At 42.6% G+C, this 19,179-nt stretch overlaps 1 protein-coding gene across 11 annotated transcripts in view; it reads right to left on the bottom strand.

The window, feature by feature from the left end:
- The window catches only part of PCDH15 (protocadherin related 15), a 1,072,490-nt gene that overhangs the window by 261,069 nt on the left and 792,242 nt on the right, over positions 1–19,179 (bottom strand). The window contains exon 1 of one of the 11 annotated variants that reach the window (XM_068951053.1): positions 12,641–12,860. The exons of the other annotated variants lie outside the window; for them this stretch is intronic. Within the exon in view, the coding sequence (XP_068807154.1) occupies positions 12,641–12,671 (31 nt within the window). The 5' untranslated portion in view covers positions 12,672–12,860. Of the gene's footprint in view, positions 1–12,640; positions 12,861–19,179 lie in introns of those variants that run through there. 11 annotated transcript variants of the gene reach the window in all.

Below are 19,179 nucleotides of genomic sequence, written 5' to 3'. Positions count from 1 at the left end.
CACGCCAATCATCCAAAATGTTATACTGAGTCATACCTCCAGCCCCTAAAATGGCTCAAATCAGAGTATGAGTCACAACTGCCTAGCAGCTACACGAGGGTCACTAGCAGAACCAAGACAACGCATTGAAGGCAAATGACAACACCTTCAGATACCCATGACACTCAAAAATGCGTATTGTAACTATATGATGTACGACAGCAGGACTATCACTTGGGCTGTGGTTGCTGTATCAGATCCAGAAATCCAAGGGCCCACCAAATGGGAAGTCTGAACTTTAAGATTAGTTTTTAACCAAATCAAACACAGCAAAAAGTATCTCGGAAATGTATGTATTTTTAAGAAATTAGTTTTGGAAATGGCCATACCAAAAGTAAATATCAATGCAAGATATGCGTGGCATACATATCTGTCACGTGTACAGAAACGGCTTCCTCGCCTAAGTGCAATCCTACCACATTTTCACCAACTGGAAGGTGTTTGGGCAGGTCACAACAACTGCAGTTCGTGCTGCAGATCGCTCAGTAATACATCTTCTGTTTTGCACAAGGAGGGACAATGACCACGGGTAAAAAAAAGTTGTACTTTGTATATGGCTGTATGAAAACACTTTGTTTGAACAGGCCTAAATAATCCATTATGCTAAGTTTTTGGAGGACTCTACAGGAAGTTTTTATTTTCAAGCGATTATGGCAAAAGCACTGAATGGCACCAGCCATAAAACCTATCCCACAGGGAACCTAATGAGAAGCACCTATGCCTTCATGATGATTATTTCCTGCTGAAAACTTTGCATACCTGAAGCTCAGGTGACAGTTTTTAGATCTCTTAGCAGGTGCTTACGAGACCATAAAAGAACGTTTTCCCAGGCGAACCGCCACATGCACTTAGCTAAAGCCCATGAGAAGCTTGGAGGTGCCACACATCCACGTAATCCACCTCTTCCGACCCACCTTGCCTCTCTGCATTGTTTTCCAATGCTGTTTTGCTGTTCCGGATCACCTACTAACACCATGTTTCACCTTTTACAATTCTGTTGCAAGCTGCCCTACGCAAACTGCCAAATATACGTAAAAAAAATTATTATACCCCAGCTTTGAACGTCAGGGAGCAGAAAGAGAAACTCTGAGCTCTCAACAGAAGCATCAGAAGTGAGAACGGAGAAAGCTCAAACCCGCTCTCCAGCTCTACGAGGACAGAAGAAAATACAGAAGCAACTGGAAGACCGTTCAGAAAATTAAGAGATAGGCAGCACGATAATCTGCTCTGTCCTCTCCCCCATCTCCTTTCCAGGGATAAAATTAAAGTACGCTTTCCCCTGTGTCTTGTTTTCAAGACAGACATCTAAGAATGAATTTCCAGGAATTATAAAACAGGACAGAAACATGTGGACCACAGATCTATAGATTTATTTCAACTGCTCTGCAACAAGTCAAACTAGCAACTGGTACTGCAACCCCATTTCTAAGGGCTCTGCTATAAATAAACTGCCTCTAGCATTCTTTCACTGAAATACAGCGGAACCATATTACATTTAAACATTCCCCAGCTCAACTGTAAATAGCTAAAGAAATCTTAAGGAAACATTAAAATAATATAATCCGTTTTCTCTGAATACAAGAACATAAGCTGCAGCTCTAGCCTTAAACTTAAGATGAGTCATGGCATCTCACTCCCCCCGCCCCCCCAATCCATGCTTTCCTACAGATCTAATCTTGAGGTTGCCAAGATTCAGAGCTGTGTAGAGTTGGGTTTCTGTTTGTTTGTTTGAGCTTTTGGTGGCAGCCAAACTGCAAAACCCCCCCTCCGCAGTGATTCTGACCAATCTCAAGAACAACTTGCATAAGGTGGTGGGCAGAGAAGGTACACAGGAACTAAGGCTAAATGGTTGCTTTAAATCCCAAAGAAAGAGCATTTCATTCGGGGCCTTGAAGGTTTAGTTTGGTTTATGGTTTCTTTCGGGGTTTTTTGTTTTGTTTTTCAGAGCAAGGGCAAAAAGAAAACTAAAAGTTAAAACGGAAACCTAAGTATCATTTTCAACTGAAAGGATGGAAAATGCTTTCAAAACATTTGAAAAACAGGTATGTGGGGGAAGCCAAAGCAGTTGTAGAATTCGACCCGTACGTACTTTAAAGCACTAGTCGCCAAAAAATCATCTCGTTCTCCCTACCGTTCTTAATGCCACTGCCTGTGACAGAGCTTGCAAAACCACCTTTACAACTGTCTGCCACAGACTCCCAAGGGAGCCTTTCCTCATTTCCACCTACTTTATGCTGCGCCAGTTCTTTTGCTTCGGTAAAAGTACTCACGATGCTCTCCAAAAGGAACGCTTCACCATGCCTAGATTATATTTTGAAATCTTCTCTATTTGCTGTGGTGTTGGCACTTGAAGCTGCTACATCATCCAGAGACGGCTGAAGTATTGAGGGTCTCCCATCCCAGCCACTGGTCTAGCACCCCTAAAAACGCTGCACAGTAAACATAGTTCAATTCTCAAAGAAAATGTGCTCACACAGCAGCTTTTCTGGTGAAGAAAGAGTCCAATTCAGAGCAATCAATGCCACTGGCAATTGAACAAGAGGCGGCTGCTTTCTCTGCGCTTCTCTCAACTGAAACCCACCATACTTTGGTCAAGCTGCTATTATAAACTGTAGCTGTCATGATTTTTTTGAAGTTTGTAGAGTGGTAATAGTGTTAACCAGCTGCTGATCTATCTTAGTTGTGGCTTTTCGTTAAGGAAAACGAGAACGACAACAAAATCCCCACTGGCACCTCCGCTTCTCCCTGTTCTAGCCTGCCAGACCTGCCTTGCTCGTTGAAACTGCTTTCCAAGTATAATCTTGCTCTCCCCTACAGATGTGACCACTCCCTCGATCGTGCTTTTTAGTAAGAGATGAGCAGTTTGAAGAGAATAACGTACTTGATGCCCTATACCCCCGCTTTTTTACAGTATTTCCTCAAAGCATACAGTCCTTCTAGATAGGTTAGCTCTTAGATACCATAGAGTTTTTTTTCTGATATTTTACTTATTCCGCAGCCAGCTGCTCCCCAAGAACACAAACCTTAAAATCTCCCCTTTTTTGGTAAAACAGAAGGTAGAAGTTTTGAAAAGTAGCATAGAAAATAGAGACCCTGGGTGCACCTTCCCTGTTGTGCCAGTGCCCGTTCTTCAGAAGCCGTGCAAGCTCAGAGGCCTCTTTCTCATTCATTAAATCTCCACCTCAAACTGAAGTTACGAGAGCAAACCTTCGTAACGTGCCTCTACTAGTCACAGAGAGGCCAACGAGCATGGCTAACAAGACTGTTTGTAATTCGGAACGTATTACAAGATGACGACCCTTCTGCACGCACCACTGCTTGGTCCCTGCCACTGGCGGCAGCGACCCATGTGCAACGAGGTGACCGGGCAGCCAGGCTCTCCTGCCTATATTTATAAATCTTACCTCGTTTTTCCAATTCAGCCATCTGAGCTTTTTTTTTTTTTTTTTTTTTTTTTTTTTAAGTATCTCAGATGGGCTAGGATTTGCTCAAGACCCCTTTAATGCACCAAATACACCAATGCTTAACCTTGAAAATACAACGGCTACAGATTAGCTTGAATACATGAAACAGGTCAACAGTAAAGGTCAGAGTCAAAAAAAAAAAATCACACTTAAAACTGTGAAGCTATTCTCAAAACCTTAGTTTTCTTCACAAACAAAAGGATTCAGCTTGCGAAAGGCAAAATATACATTCGCATGAATTGTTAGGCCACCACAGTCAGCGTTCGCTGCAGGTACTTCGTTGGAAGTAAAGCGCAGTCAGGCATACAGGGTGCCCGCTCTGCCCTAATTAGCAAATGCGCCAATACCCAACAAGTTCAGTTATGTGACCGACTGTAGAATTCCTAGATAGTATGTGTATATATATACACACACACACTTAACAATTCACATTAATCCCATTTTTCACAGAAATGATTCCGCTAATAACTTCAGCTACACACACTCCATTTGCATAGCTAAAAACAAGATATTCATACATAAAATATATCAACATAACATTTTACTTAAAACTAGCCGCCACTTGCTCATTGCCTATTCAGAGCTTAAACTTAAATGGCCAGCTGTGGCAGCTAACCACATTTTCCGTCAAGACAGAAGGGTGTTTGTTTTCATTCAACAAACAGTTCATTTTCATCATCCGTAGCAGGGATAAAGGAAGTTTGCCAGAAGCGTGAATCTTACCACAGTGTAAATAATTGGCCAGCAGGTGGTTTGGGGCACGGGAAGACTTAGGCCAATTATGTTAGATTTACGCATTCGTTCTGGAGTAACCTCGAGGCCTAGCTACACAGCAGCTATGATTATTTGGGGTAGTCTTTCCACGGCTAGAAACTTGCCGTTTGGTACCCATTCATTCTCAGCAGAACGCTACCAGGCGTACTTTGATGCAATACAGCGACTCCCATTGCCTCTCTGATCTTACAGTAATCACTCTACTAACATACAACCAGGGAGAAAAGCAGCTGCCGTTTCCACGAATCCTCTCAATTAAATCCATGCTTTCCTTTGTGCTGTTTAATTTACCAGGAGCATTACCCTTCTCCTTCAAACTACCACTGCTTTAAACCCAGCCATAACCATTTATTTCAGTATGGCGCAATATGCCTTTTGCCCAGTTCTTCCTCCATAACCTTCCTCCTTCGTTTTTAGGATGAGTGAGTGAGTTACTAGTTTCAACTGCTTTATTTTCTACGTATCTGAGAGTCGGCATTTAGTTCTACAACAATTTCTCTCTTTCATTCTCCTTAAAAAGGAAAGCTTATGAAAAATAAACACTCTTACCATGCCTAGTGCCAAGGCTTCTGCGTACGCTTTTGCCCGGGGCCAAGGAGTTCAACCGGTTCCCTCGCCCAGCTGCTCGTCTCTTCCCCTCTTAACTAGCGTTCCCCCTTAAAAATATCAAAAAGCCCAACCCAGCAGTGCCAAATTTTCCTTCTTCCTCCCAGTGGGAGAGAGTCCCCCCTGTTTCCTCCTGGCTTCTTGCTTCCCCACCTCTTTCTCAAGCTGGCTGCAGAGTAGTTTGGGCCCGCTCAATGGAACTAACTGGGCAGTCAGCTTCTACGCACACTCCAGGACTGCCAAAGGTAAAAAGGGTTTCTCTTACATAGATCTTACTGGTGGCAATGAGGACTGCACGCTACTCCGCTGCCTAAAACATGTGCCTTAAAGTTTCTGCCCGGGTAGGAAGGTCTCTCAGGTGGCATGGGGCAAGAGCAGACATCCATACCACTGGCTGCTGCAGTTCCCTTGCACAATCAGTTTATGGCTGGGTCAAAAAAAAAAAAGGGTTGTTTTTTTTTTTCCCCTGCCATTCGTTACTTAACAAGCCTGAAGGACTATTTGCTTCTATAAGGACACCATCCTCCAGTTCGTTAAAGTCACTGTTCCAACGTGGCATATTGAGGGTCACCTCCCAGATGAGGTCCCATGCCCTGCTCAGCAGGCACAGGGGACAGCTTCTGCAGAACACCAGCCCTCACTGTTGTCTGCGACTTAACTCGCCGTATGATGCTGCACCCTGACATTTACCCACTCAAACCGGTGGCATTTATTTCTGTATAACCTTCCCACAATCACTGCACTTTTTCTGCCTACTCAGCCTCCGGCCTGTCACACAGCCGGCAGTTAAGGCATAAATATCCAACTTGTCTTATTCCGGCACGACATTGCCGTCTATGGAGATGTTATTGTATGTGTTGCCTTATAAATTACCTTTAATAAATCTATGCTTTTTTTTTTATGGCTCCACTGGAAACAACCCACCTTGTTACTCCTTGGTCATTTTTTCCTCGCTGTAAGAACCCCATCCGTTCTCCGCCTTCCAGCAAGTTTCTGACACGTCTGTTGAAAGAGTAGTTTTAGACGTCCGTAGCACGTCATTTTACTACACTACGGTAGTTTCTAAGACTTCCAGCATCAGTATAAATGATTTTATGCATTCAGTCAGGAACAGTTTTGGCTGGTCTAATTAGAGTAAAACGTGAACTTCTTAAGGCACGTCCTCATGGCTTTCCACCTAAAGTTAATCAAACGCTACCCTCTCTTTTTGTAAGGATGCAGAGCTTGAATAATTCCCTCCACAAAAGATGAACTCAAACTGTTCATTTCTCAAAACTGCTCGTTTCTCTTCAACCTCCCCACAACTTCTAACTTTAAGTGGCATTTTAGCGTAAATGGAATCCATCTTAAATGGCGACTATGTAGAGGCATCACGAAACTCCAGGAAAAGCTGGAGGTACTACTAAGCATATTATTTGCCTATGGGTTACCTGCCTTATTCTGTTTATGAAAATAGCCTTTAACGACAGTGTTTTATGCTTACTCTTTAACCAGTATCAAGTCAACAAGCAATATACCATCATAAATGAATGTCCACAGCAATTACACGCAAATGAAAAGGAGAGCTGGGCTTTTACCCATCTCCCTACCCATCCAGCAACTTGCTATTTCTGAAGCCTTCCACCACCAATCCGCTCAGCTTGGTCACCTCCTTTTCAGACATTTGCCACTAGAGCAGAGGCAGAGAGATGCAGAGCCCGGAGCCCTTCTTCACGCTGTTTCACGCCCTTCATCCTCTTCTATGAGGCTACTCGGATAAAGGAGCTCTGAGAGGGCGCACAAAGGAGCATTTCTGCTGTCTTTTCCTTCCACTACTGTCGTCTTCCATGCCACAGCTAGAAGAGTATTTATCAGACTGATCTCGGACAATACACCACGGCTTCAAAGAAAATAATTCGTAGTTCTGCCTCTGCCTGTAGTGATGTGTAGGTCACACTGGAGGCTAATGCTTCTCAGACTTGAACCTAAATCCTCCGCGCCGGCAGCTAGCCCACTCCATTTTCCTTAACAACAGGAGATTAGCAAAGCAGCTTGTAAATCAAAAACTAATCGTGAAATGGAGCCAGCTTTTGGAACAACATTAAAGGGCAAACGTTCTTCCACATGGCATGAAACCCGAGCTCCAGATGCCCTTTCACCTTGCAATCCTGTAATGCCTCTAGCTACATACTGCCACTTATGGAAGAGGTTGGGTCACTGCCCTAAGTGGTGCAGACAGGAACTGAGAAGATATCATTCTCATGATCACAACTTTAAAAGATGTTTAAACGATACGCTACAGAGGGAGAACATTCTCAATCTTTCCTCCTCTTAATACTCCCATACTCCAACCGAGAAAAGAAGCATTTCACAACGGATCCAACTGAGATGCCATCAATTTTAACTAGAGGCGTTCTGAGCAGGCATAAATATTTCTCTTAAAGGAAATTAGTAAATTTGATTGATATAGGTTAACACAGAGAAATTGAATTATATTATGAACAGCTAGAAAATTAACTGGAAAGTAGGAGATATTAAGAAAAGGTCTCCTTGCCTTCAAAAGCATACAAATCAAAAGAGGAGAACGATATTTCACACGGGGCAAAAAGTTCCACTCAGCATAGCAGGAATTTAAACGCTGGTATGCTAACAGCTTGCTTCATTTCCACACTAATGACCTGTCAACTTTGCGCTTCAAAATACAGCTCTTGATTGAAGTTGAAAAATGTTCTACTTGGTATTTATGTCTTTCTTTCGCTTTTCCTTCAGTCCATGCCCTCTGTCTGGTTTGGTTCTCTCTCACCTCCCACTCTTTTTTTAAATTAAAAATCAGATGTGATGCATACCTTTTCCTTTACCAACATTTCATTTTTCCCTGACTGCTTATGAAGTTCTCTCCCTTTTTATTCTGGCTATAACACAACTGTCACTCACCTGGCCAATGAATGAGACCACAATGAAGCCGTTCCCAACGGAAATCAGGAGTTCTTCCTTCTCTTAAGTTGGCAATTATCGAATGAACGTTACAGGAGAAAGCGCAGTTTCTTCCCACTAAAGGATAACTCAGTATCTAGGCTGCAAACTTTTAGAAAGGAGCCGTGTCCTGTGCTGCTACCAAAGTCAGGTGGGCTCCAGTGGAAACGTGCTCTGGCCATCGCTAGTGTTCGCCTTTGCAGTTTCCCAAGAGGTTTTTGCAGAGCTGGAAACGAGCTATAGGGAAGACTTCTAAAGAGGCCAATTAACATCAGGGTCATGAAGACATTTTGGTCCTAGAAGAGGAGGCATTTGGAAAACTAGTCTCCCTGGTGAGATGAAAACCTACCACCAGTTACAAAGAAACCTCATCTCCCCTGACACTCCAGTTGACACAGTGCCAAAGAGGACTTCCATTGACAAAGGAACAAGGCAGCAAAAGAAAAGGGAGACGAATCCCCTGCAGAACACAGTGTAGCCAGTTATCTGGTCAGTGCAGCATAGTGATACATATTAGGGAAAAAAAAGTGTGTGTTTATCACACACACAATACAGATCCTAACTTAACAGAAAAATGCTAGGCTCCAAGCAAGTTGGCTCCACTCAGGCATCAAATCTTGGAACTGCTATCAAATTCCAGGAGAGCACTGCTCGATCACTCAACAGTAGTCCAATAAAAAGCACACAGCACAAATCATAAGGAAACAAACAAATAAAAATCAAGCATTTTGTTATTATATTATGTGCTGCAGGTCTTAAACACTGTATGTAACAGAACCGCAAAGACAAGCCTTTCCATATGCGTCCTCTGGATAAACGTTTTTGCCCGCTCCTGGAGAGAAGGCACCCTGCGAGATGGACCTGTGGTGTGGCCCACCACGGCTGTCCAGGTCTCTCTTTCCCATTAACGATAAAGACGCTCCCGACTACTAGTTTCCATCGGTCGTTCATGTAGCTACAGATAAGCAGAATGAAAGCAAGGCTTCACAATAACTGAACGAGGAAAATCACACCTATATCGTCATCCTACCGACACAGGGCAGCCTGAACTACCCCCTCCCCCCACCCCCCGTCATGTTACGCGCACGCTTTAACGTGAGAGGAGATGCATCCTGTCTGATTTATACGGGCAGAAACCACCCAGGTACCTGTATCCAAGCGGGACGCCCTGAGCTACTTTTATAGTCAATGGAGATCTCCTTAATACGGTCAGCAGCATCCGTGGCCCAACTCATCTCTCTTTACCTTTCCTATTAGCTCTTCTACACACATCATCTCTCCTTTGTACTTACAGAGACTGAGGCTTTAAATATACGTTCCTATTGATCTTTTTTCATGCTTCTAACAATTCCCATTAGTCATTTCTATTTCTGCTGTACCTCTTACTGACACAGGATGACCGGAAGAGTATACGCTTGTCACTATTAGTTAGTGATGTTTCTGTTTTCTTCTCCGGCTGCATCCCTTTTGGTGTCATACTTGATATTTTCACCTCCCCTGGAAGGAGAGCACCATTCTCCAAACTGTTTGTCAAACTACTGCTAGCTTTTTGCTCTATTAGTCACGATAGAGTTCACAAAAAGGTGCAAGAAGTGCAAATTAAAGTGACTTAAAAAGATAGATAAGTCTTCCCCTCAGGTATCTGTAATTAGCAGAGAACAAGAACCAGACAGCTCTGACCAAAACATCACAATGGATTTTCAAATTAAAATTAAGAGGTTACTCAGGCATCTAACCCTTTAGCTCAGTACACTCGCATAACAATCATCTGAAAAACTCCATCAGGATAGAAAAAGCAGAGGAACATTCCAGCAAATGGAAACCACTGAAAGCTAATGCAAAATCAAGAAACTAATATGAAACCAAGTGACCACTTCAGAATTGACAAGAGAAGCCTCTGACTAACCAAGTTAAGCCCTTGAAAGTAGCTCTAGGGTCCAGGTTTGTTAGATTTTTATAGGTGCAACAATCCTAGTATTTTCTCTGTCCACAGGACCAAAAAAAAAAAAAAATTCAGAAGCACCTGCTAAATATATGTCCCCTTTTCAGGGGAAAAAGGGGAGACAGTCAGGCACAGAATGCTGAAGAAACTTCTCACTTGCATTGTAACATAGGATGATGTCAAACAAAAACTTCAAGTATGAGGCATTTTTCCATCTCTGGTCCCCAAGCGTGAACATCCAGGTACTTTCCCAGAGCTAGCTGGGAGGCCACCTCAGTTGGCAGCAACCCTCAAACACAGGGAAAGCAAACACTGCGACACGCTCTAAAACCAGTTACGTCTCGGTCCAGCTGAACGTGAATCCCAGGAAAAATAACGAAGGCACAGATACAACACTCGGTACACGCTGCAAGAGCGTAATGTGCTTAGACCTAATAACACAGGCTCACGGAAGATAGTCAATAACCAGATCCATGTTATTTTTAATGAAATGATCAGCCTGGATGATAGAGGGGGTACGACCGCTGAAATTTCAGTTTCCGTGACCCAGTAACACACAGTAAGTTGGTTGTTAAACTATAAACTGGATAACAGTTAAACAGATTAAAGAGTGAGTTAGCTGAGATGTAAAAACTTCACTAAGAGGAAATCATGATATTAGCCAAGCGTAAACACACTCATTCAGGTCTGGAAGCATTTAGGAAACAGCGAGCATCTAGACCAGGAGGGATGTGGTGGTCATCGAGACCAGTGAGCTGTGGTGAGCTGTTCCCCTTAGGAACGCTTTCGTTTTGAGACGAAACCGCCTGGAAACCGGGAGCGCATTCAGGGCAGTTATCACACAGGCTGCTCCCCTGCTCATTTCTCTTTGGACATCCATCTACAGCTGCTCCTGTTACTGCTTTATTTTGCATTCACCCCAGCTGGAATACAGGGTCCGGAGTCCCTGTGGTGCCCAACTCCAGACCGATGACAACACCCGAAGATGTTTCTTATTGCAAGAGATTCTTTTAATTCCTTCTATTTATTTAATCCCATAGATTAAAAAGGAACAACCTGATCAGCCTCGTAGCGCTGTCTTTAAGCACCAGGACATAAATTTATTGATGAGCTCTTCCCAGCACAGAATGACAGTTCAGCAAGACTGGGTTTTGACAACGGGAAGGAAGGAAGGAAGGAAGGAAGATGTTTTTACAAGTGGCACAATTAACCTCTGAAGCAATTTATCAAGAACGGCCATGGATTGCTCATCAACAGATATTGTGTTAAAGGCTATTTGGAAAGATAAAAGAAAACATGCTCTGTGTCAGGGTATTCATAAATCCCGAGAGACTAACAGGTTGCAGCAGCTATATAATCTATTCTATCAACCAGATAGAGCAGTTTCTGATTTTCCTGTTCTCAGTCTCATCCTCGCACTCATCTAAAAGCAAGGTTTCTACTATTCTGACATGAGCCCGACAACGCTCACCTCACCTAACACACCCATGTCTTTGGTGGGATGAAGCAGTAGAGGGAGAGAAGCGTATCTTGACTCATAGCTTTTTCTTTCTTCCTCTCTACTCCTGTGGGTTTAGCCTATCCGTAGTCACTTACAAAAAACTGGAAGGACATGCAGAATTCAGAAGACTCACAAAGTAAAGTCACGGTGCTCATCCTGCGCAAATGCTCACTTGGACGAGCGCAGGTGGTACAAAAGTGCCAGGGTTGTGCCTAGTGGCTGAATGAAAAGGGGAGTCAAAGTCAGCACTGAAGCAGGAGTTAAGCCTGTGCTTTCGGTCGACTGTTAACGTTTACCAATCCGGCACATTCTGGACATGAGAAATAGCTACAACTTAACAAGGGAGAGGACAAAAGAAGAACAAGCAGCTCAAAGGAAGCCAGGAAACAGCCTGGACTACTTCGACTTCTGCTTAAATTGGGTGCACGGAGGGCATTCTGCCCCAAGGGAGGAACAGGCCTTTCAGCACCTTCTGCAGGCCACAGAACACACAGACGTTTCCATCTTCTCTAATAATCAGCTCCTAAACGCATTAAAAAACTGTCTTTGTTGGACCAAATGAGGTCGTAGGCTCTATTTGGCTCCAAACGTCCATGCGAGTTCCTCACGAGTGATTTACCCACACCTCGCAAGTCCCAGGAACCAAACTCTTTCCCGGCATGGAAAGAGTGACATATATCCTTTCAGCCTTACAGCTACCCAAGCCAAAAATTAGCACAGATTTTTCCGCCAATTTTAAAGGAAAAAAAAAAAACCAAACAGTACATTTTTCAAACAAAGATATTATAACAATCCGGACCACCGGGATCAGTAACGGACTATAGCAACTCGAAGTAGCCAGCTTCTGTCATTCGTACCATCGGCCACTATACAAATTGCCTACTCACTCCGCTGACTGCAATGCACACTATGCAGTCCTGTTGCCATCACGTCATCATCATCACGTGTGATCCTGACAACAGTTACTGAACAAGATTCCTGAATGTTACACTCCCTTCAAACAACCACCGTGCTATTTTGAAAGGTTCTGCGTGTCCTCTAAGGACATGGAAATAAACTGTATCTCAAACTTGGCATACCCTGCTGAAAAACCGTAGAGTATAGCTTTATTTTTTTTATTTCTTAAAACTACTTGTTCAGATACTTCACTGACTGACAACAGTTTCAACTCCCCCCCCCCAACTCCGGTCAGAAATGCAACAGGATATATCAAATTTTTTTCTTAATGGCAGCTGTTGTAGTTGAATGTCATTGAATTTTCAAGCTGTAAGCTTAAATAGCTATTTCTTCAGAATACAGTCTGACAGGAACAAACAGTCTGAAGACAGGAAAAGAATAATTTAGCTCATAAGATACACTTACAGTGTGAGACAGCTGAAGCGGTCATCATCATGCAGAGCAGGGCACCGGCTTGGAAGTATTTACAGGGGTTGCAACAGCCCAGTTGCAGCTATTTTACAGCTCGCCTTGATTGCTTCTGCCGCCTTCAGTGCCTTACGCAAGAGACTCGATCTATTTCATTTAAATCTATTTACTTTAAATGATTCTCAGCTCTTCAACGGTAATGTAAATTTATTAACTCCTGTTTAAAAAAAATTAACTATTATATGCATTTCCAGATGGTCATATGCGATACCCATTCCCTTTACCGCGGTTTCCAAACTTCCAGAGGGTAAGCACAGCCAAGTCTTATTGAATTAGCGTAACACAACTGAGAAACTTGCCGAACCGTTCGCTTTAAAATCTCAAAGTGGCTGGATTTTCAGAAGGAAATAAACATCAGAAGTAACTGTCTATTTTTCTTAAATATATAGTGTTTTCTTATTCTTTTCTGTAAGATAACCACAGACATCTTAACAGCCTGACAAAAACTTCAGGTTCTTTCTGGATCTGTAAATAAATAAATAAAATCTAACACCAATGTTTTCCTACAAACAGCTGCTAAGTTGCGTACTATTTAATTTCCAAGCTGACAAAGCACGATCTTAAATAAGTTTTCACCAAAAAATCTGACTGGAATCAGATGCAACTACGCTGTATTTTGAACATGAACACACACACACACACACAGAGTACTTAATGAGTAAAACAAAAATTTAAGCAAGTAATGCAGAGAACAAACTTTATATAGCTTTATGAAGTTGGCATTTTGATTGCAAACCTGCTCCAGCCGCATTCAGTTCCCACAGTTTGAAAGCCATCTCCAAGTTTTTTAAACAATACTATGCATTACTTCAATAGTTTTTAAAAAAAAAAAAATCACTGTACTACCAGCAGTTTGATAAAATTGCCTGTGAAAAGAGCACATACGATTTCCTCGCTTTCTACAGAATAAAGGATTAATAAATTAGGAAATCTCTCATTTAAAATTGAAAAGTCGTGAGGCCCCCATCCGGAGTGCGCCAGCTGTATCAAACGGTATTGACAGTTTGTGAGCATAAAGAAAAACCCACAACGTTATTATTCTTGACATCCTCTAACGTTCATCTTTTTTCAATAAAACCGATATTAAAAACCAAAAGAGCTCTGTAACAGAACACCTCCCACTCATCCTCGTCTGTGTTTAAAATCAGCTAAGACTTACTATGTTAAGTTCCACTTACCTTTACTGAATTCCGTTTTTACCAAGCCGGGCACAGTTTGACTCCCACCAGGACACACGGCAGCTCCTACAGAGCAAGCAATGCCACTGAGACAGCAAAGCCCAGAAAGCGCCAAGAAACCGCTCGTTGCCCAATTTCCTAGCTAAGTTTTCTGCAGTCTCAGCTGCAAACTGGCATCAGCTGAGCACAAACACGAGGAGGATTCGGGCTACTTGGGGCAGCAGGCGAGCAAAGGAAAAAAAAAAAATATGTATGTGTTAACATACAGCTTTGATGTCTGTTTCCTCTCTTTCCCTCAGTGTTGCCTGCCTGAGGCTCAATAAAGCATGTATATTTTGAATCAGCTATGAAAAATGTCTTACTACACCTCTCACGCTGGCATTTACTGATGCTTGGGAACCGTTTGCAATGTTGTATTCCTGACTGCTACCCATTATCATACAAAGAGCTGAAATCTTCACCTCCGCTTTATAAATAATGCACGAAAGCCTTCAACAACACACCAGGAATTGTCATTTGAAGATCCCAGACACTTAACGTAGCACAAGCAGCAGACTGCACAGCTTGCCCAGGCTGGACCAAGAAAGGTGCTCTCCAAATTTCTCTCTCAGAATTTGCCACTAGCCTAAAAGCAGCTGGAAACCATCCTGCGCTTTTATGCTCAACAGGAGCACAGCGCTTAATAAAAGCGTGGAAAATTCCATACGGTCGCTCTACACATTTAACTGGTTAATATATTACAAGTCGTCGACACTGACGTTGCTCAAGGCGTACTTGAAAAGTTTCTATTGACGCCAGGGCAGCTGCCTCTACGCGCCACGTGCCGCACATACAGCCAGCACCTTTGACAAGTCGGCAGCTGCCCCAAATACATGAGTTGTGCTAAACAGCCACAGCCTCTGGCTAAAAAACAAACAAAACAAAAACAAAAAAACACAAAAAGGCACCTACCAGCCCTTGCTGCACATGCAGTTTGAAGGAAGAATGCAAACATACTCAATGGCTTTCGGAGTCAAGTAAAAACGTGACTGCAACGTTTCTAAGAAAGTTGTGAAAAAGAGGTAAGATGTTCTTAAAAATAGAACCTAGGGAATCATCCATAAGGGCCTTAACTCCTCCCACTTCTCTTGCAAAAGGGACTGCAAAGGGGACTCTTCATGGATAAATGAAAGCAAGATCAAAGAAGGACTAATGGCTTCAAAGTCTCTTCCCACTACAGGTACCAACAATATCACCTTACTCAGCTGTTACGTCCCAGTGAGAAACACAGCCTTTCAGTTTTGCAAAGTCTTAACCACCTTCTAAAGAGGCAAAGGAAAAACACAATTTCTTCATTAAAAAGCATGCAAGGCTAAAAACTTCTGGCAAATGGACTTTCACCTAACTGCTGAAAGCCCACTTTTTCCAGTTCTCAGAGGGAAGTAGGTTAAGTAGGAGCACATGACCACGTGCAACACCACACCGTAAACATCAGCTATCTAGCCATATGGGGTTTTTTTTTTTTGCTTCCCACAGTGGACATTTATTCCTATCAGGTAAGACAGAGGGCTCATGCAAGCCTAACCGTAGAAAACGGCCAGTATCGAAGCTGCAAAAGGGAGAGCGCCTTACACATTTCAGACTTTGCCTTGAGTGAGTTCATCTGGAAACAGGGTCTAGGCTCTTGGTTTCAGCACAGAGCTGCAGGAGGGTCTCATTCCACTATATTACAGCTCTCGTTGCAATGGCCAACCCTGTTTTACTTAAGGGATCCCTGCAGCCAAAACTACTCGGTCTAGAAACATGAGGTTACTTGAATAGTCCAACGCAGTGTGTTAAAAAAACCTGCAGAGCGCACGGCCAGAAAAAAAAAAAAAATTGTTCTCCGTGATTGCTTTTCTGCATAGATAGGACTTTACACCTATTTGCTCATTGGCTGTGAAACACATCTGGCAGTACCCAAATACTCTTGCCCTGCAATACACAGAAGACACAAACACCAAGCAACATTCACTGTCTTTGGTAAAAAAAAAAAAAAAAAAAAAAAAAAAATACATTGATATGGCAACTACGTGCTTCTGAGGATAACCGATCTTTGGCTTCCAAACTTCAAAACTGGGAAAACAATCCAGAATGAAGTAAAATAATGGTGTAAACACTTGAAGCAGAATCCCTAACAACATTATTCAGATCCCAGCCACGGACAAAGATTTGAACAGAGTCTGAAATCCAGACAGCCTAATTCATAAAGGCGAGGAAGACACATGCAGCAGAGAGAAGCCTTCCTCTTTTTCTTGCATAACGTAATATAGGACAACGTGGCCAAACAGGCCTGACTTCTTACCGTCACAGTAAGCTGAACACTTAACTCCGCTGAAAAGCTCACCGTGATGTGTATTCTCCTATCTCACAGGAATGCTTTGACCATGACAGTACAAAACCCCTCCTATGAACTGAAAGAGTCTATACAGGAATTGAAGGAGACCTTTGCCAGTTCATTTTAAGGGGCAAAAAAACAGCAAAGCATTTAGAGCAAGAACTATCAAGTCCACAAGGAACTGTATCTTTTACGAATTGATTATTCAGACGTTCTATTACCCTTTCTTCCAATGTAAGTGATCACCTGGGGTGAGATGTTGATGTTTATACAGATCTTAGACACAGCGAAACACCAAAAAGGCAAGATTCTGAATACAAACAGTTCTGACCGGCTAAATAGCAAGGACGCTTCAGGCGCACAGATCTCACCGAGACATGGAAGTGTAAGTCTTGCGAATCACAAGATACAATCCTTGCTGAATCCATGAAGTTACGGGAAAGAAGGTCCAAAACACAGACATGAATTACTGGATAAAGGCATCCAGATGCTTAAGATCAAAAATCAGTTTTCTAACCTTCTCCTTTTCCTAAGTGGCCAATAAAGCTGTGAAAATCTCTTCTAGCGGTAAACCAGAAGCAGCCCACTGCTCTTGGGCACAGCAACACCGCTTCTGTGTTGAAACAGATTCTCTCGGCCACAGTACGTCAAACCCACTAATCAGATGTCACAGACTGCCTCAACACACATTATGACATTATTTTCCTGAGAAGAACACAGAGTTGGTGCAACTGAACGAAAAGGAAGAAAGAAAGGACCGATTTTGCCTTTCTTGGGTACCCTGCAAACGCGAGTGTTGCCAAGCCAATCCAGAATGGCACCTTTTAACAAGAAAACTGTGTGCTGAAATACCAATGACGGGAGGGAGACGATTTTGCTCAAGGTAACTCTTATAATGCCCCAGGATGCAAAGGTCATTAATAAAAAGGAATATGCTCGCTAAGAAGTTCTTTCCCAGATTATCTCCCCCTGAATAGGCTGTTCTCTTTCAGAAAGTATCCAAGAAGGCCTCTGACCAAAGTACAGAACTGAAGGAAGGGCACAGCAATATAAAATGCTACTGTCCCTACATTTGAGCATTTGAGGGGGGGAAAAAAAAGAAACTGAATAAAAGCATAAAAAATACAACTCTGGAAAAGGAAAATAAAGCTGACAGGTAAGTAGGAAAGGAAAACACATTTCCATGGATGTAAGTTTTTTAGAAGTGGAAAATAATCAGTAAAGTCACATGACAACCACTGAAAGATTCATAAAACCATAGCAAATTTCATCTACGAAAGAACAGCATGGAAAGAAAAAAACTGGGAGCCACTTTTCTAGAAATCAACATAATGGATGAAGGAAAATTCAGGGATGGATTGTCATCTCTGGCAAAGCAAATACAGAAGAGACTAAGACAAAGCTAGGACGGAATTCGCTAGAGCGCTCTGGTTTGCGTGGTAAGGCAGAGTTTTGGAAAGAGAAGTTGACCTCTGATGACAAACAATAAAGATGGAAAGACGGACACAGAGAGCAACCTCCAAACTGCAACGGTCAGAAGCTAGGAAACTCAGAAGTTGATCACACAGAACAAGTATAATTTCCAGAAGGACCTTAAGGAGAAGAAGCTAGTAAGATTTTTGTTTTTAAAAGGAAACAGACACAAGAGGCATTAGCAGGAGCGAGCAAAAAGGAGAAAAAAAAAAAAAAGCGCTATGATGAAGAACAGAAATTCATTAGTATAGGCTACAGGAAGCAAACGAAATCTGTGTCCAGAAAGTGAGAAAAGGTCTCAACGAAACACAAGGCAGTGAATAAAGAGAGAGAGGTACCACAAGTCATGGCACACAGAGCTGTGGAAAAACAAACATGAAAAGGCACTCCCCACTTGGGACATAACATCACTGCTACAGCATAACCTCCGAAGCCCAGCCTTACATAAGGAGTTGTGCATTAACCACCTTGAGCGTTTCAGAAAGGTTTTCTATTGCACAACTCCAACTTTGAGCTGCGCCAATGATGGAAGAGCGAGCGACCTCCTTTTCAGCCTGCTCTATTTGCCAGGGCTCCAGAGACAAACCTGGTTTAGGAGCTCGATAGCTGACTTTGCCTCCATGCCAGAAGCGCAAGAGGAGCAAACGCACCCACGTAGGGAAAGACGGATCTCACACGTACGCTTTCGTGCCCTGCCTGCAATTGCGGAGAGGCTTCAACGCATAAATTGGAGGGTGGGGAGCTGAATGCAAAGGGTAATAGCATACATAGATCAGGGAAAAAAAAAAAAGGAAGAAAGAAAGAGAGAAAAGAAAAAAAAAGATCATTTATCACAGAATTACTCTTTTACACTTTCACCTTGTTATGACGGTGACAAAATAATAGGCCCAACGCAAATGCTCAGTAGTGCATTTCAGAAGCAACATTTGCCAGATTTTCTCATAAACTATCCTGAAAAATAAAACTTAACACCTGGCAGCAGCCACGTATAATTATTCTTTGGAAAAAAACTAAAACACATTTGGGCTGATTTAGAACTTGGCATAAAATAATTAAGCTAAGAAAAGAATTTATGCCTAACAATCCTTGTACTCTGTAGAAGTTGAGTCACTTTTATTCAGAATGCCTCCAACATCACATTTTCTGCACCTCCACTACCTGATGACAAACAATAATAAAACACCTGGTTTATACACAAAAGAAGTCTGTCCTGAGGGACAGCGAAGCCAGCTGGGTCTTACAACAGTAGAGGTTCAGGCTGAAAAATAGCATAAAAACATATCAGTGTTAACAATTGATTGCAGCCTCAGTCTCTCAGCAAACACTTAATAAAAAAAAAAATAGAACACAAAACAACAACTTGCCCATTCAGACCCCGCACTGTTGACCAACGCTTCTCAAAACAGCTGCAGAAGAAAGGCTAGACAGACACGAGAGGAAAAAAGCGATCAGTAGGAATGTGCTAATGG

Source organism: Struthio camelus, chromosome 7 (assembly GCF_040807025.1).
Source record: "Struthio camelus isolate bStrCam1 chromosome 7, bStrCam1.hap1, whole genome shotgun sequence".
Taxonomy (NCBI): domain Eukaryota; kingdom Metazoa; phylum Chordata; class Aves; order Struthioniformes; family Struthionidae; genus Struthio; species Struthio camelus.
The sequence above is the reverse complement of the archived record's forward strand: the minus strand, read 5'-3'. Positions and strand labels throughout refer to the sequence as shown.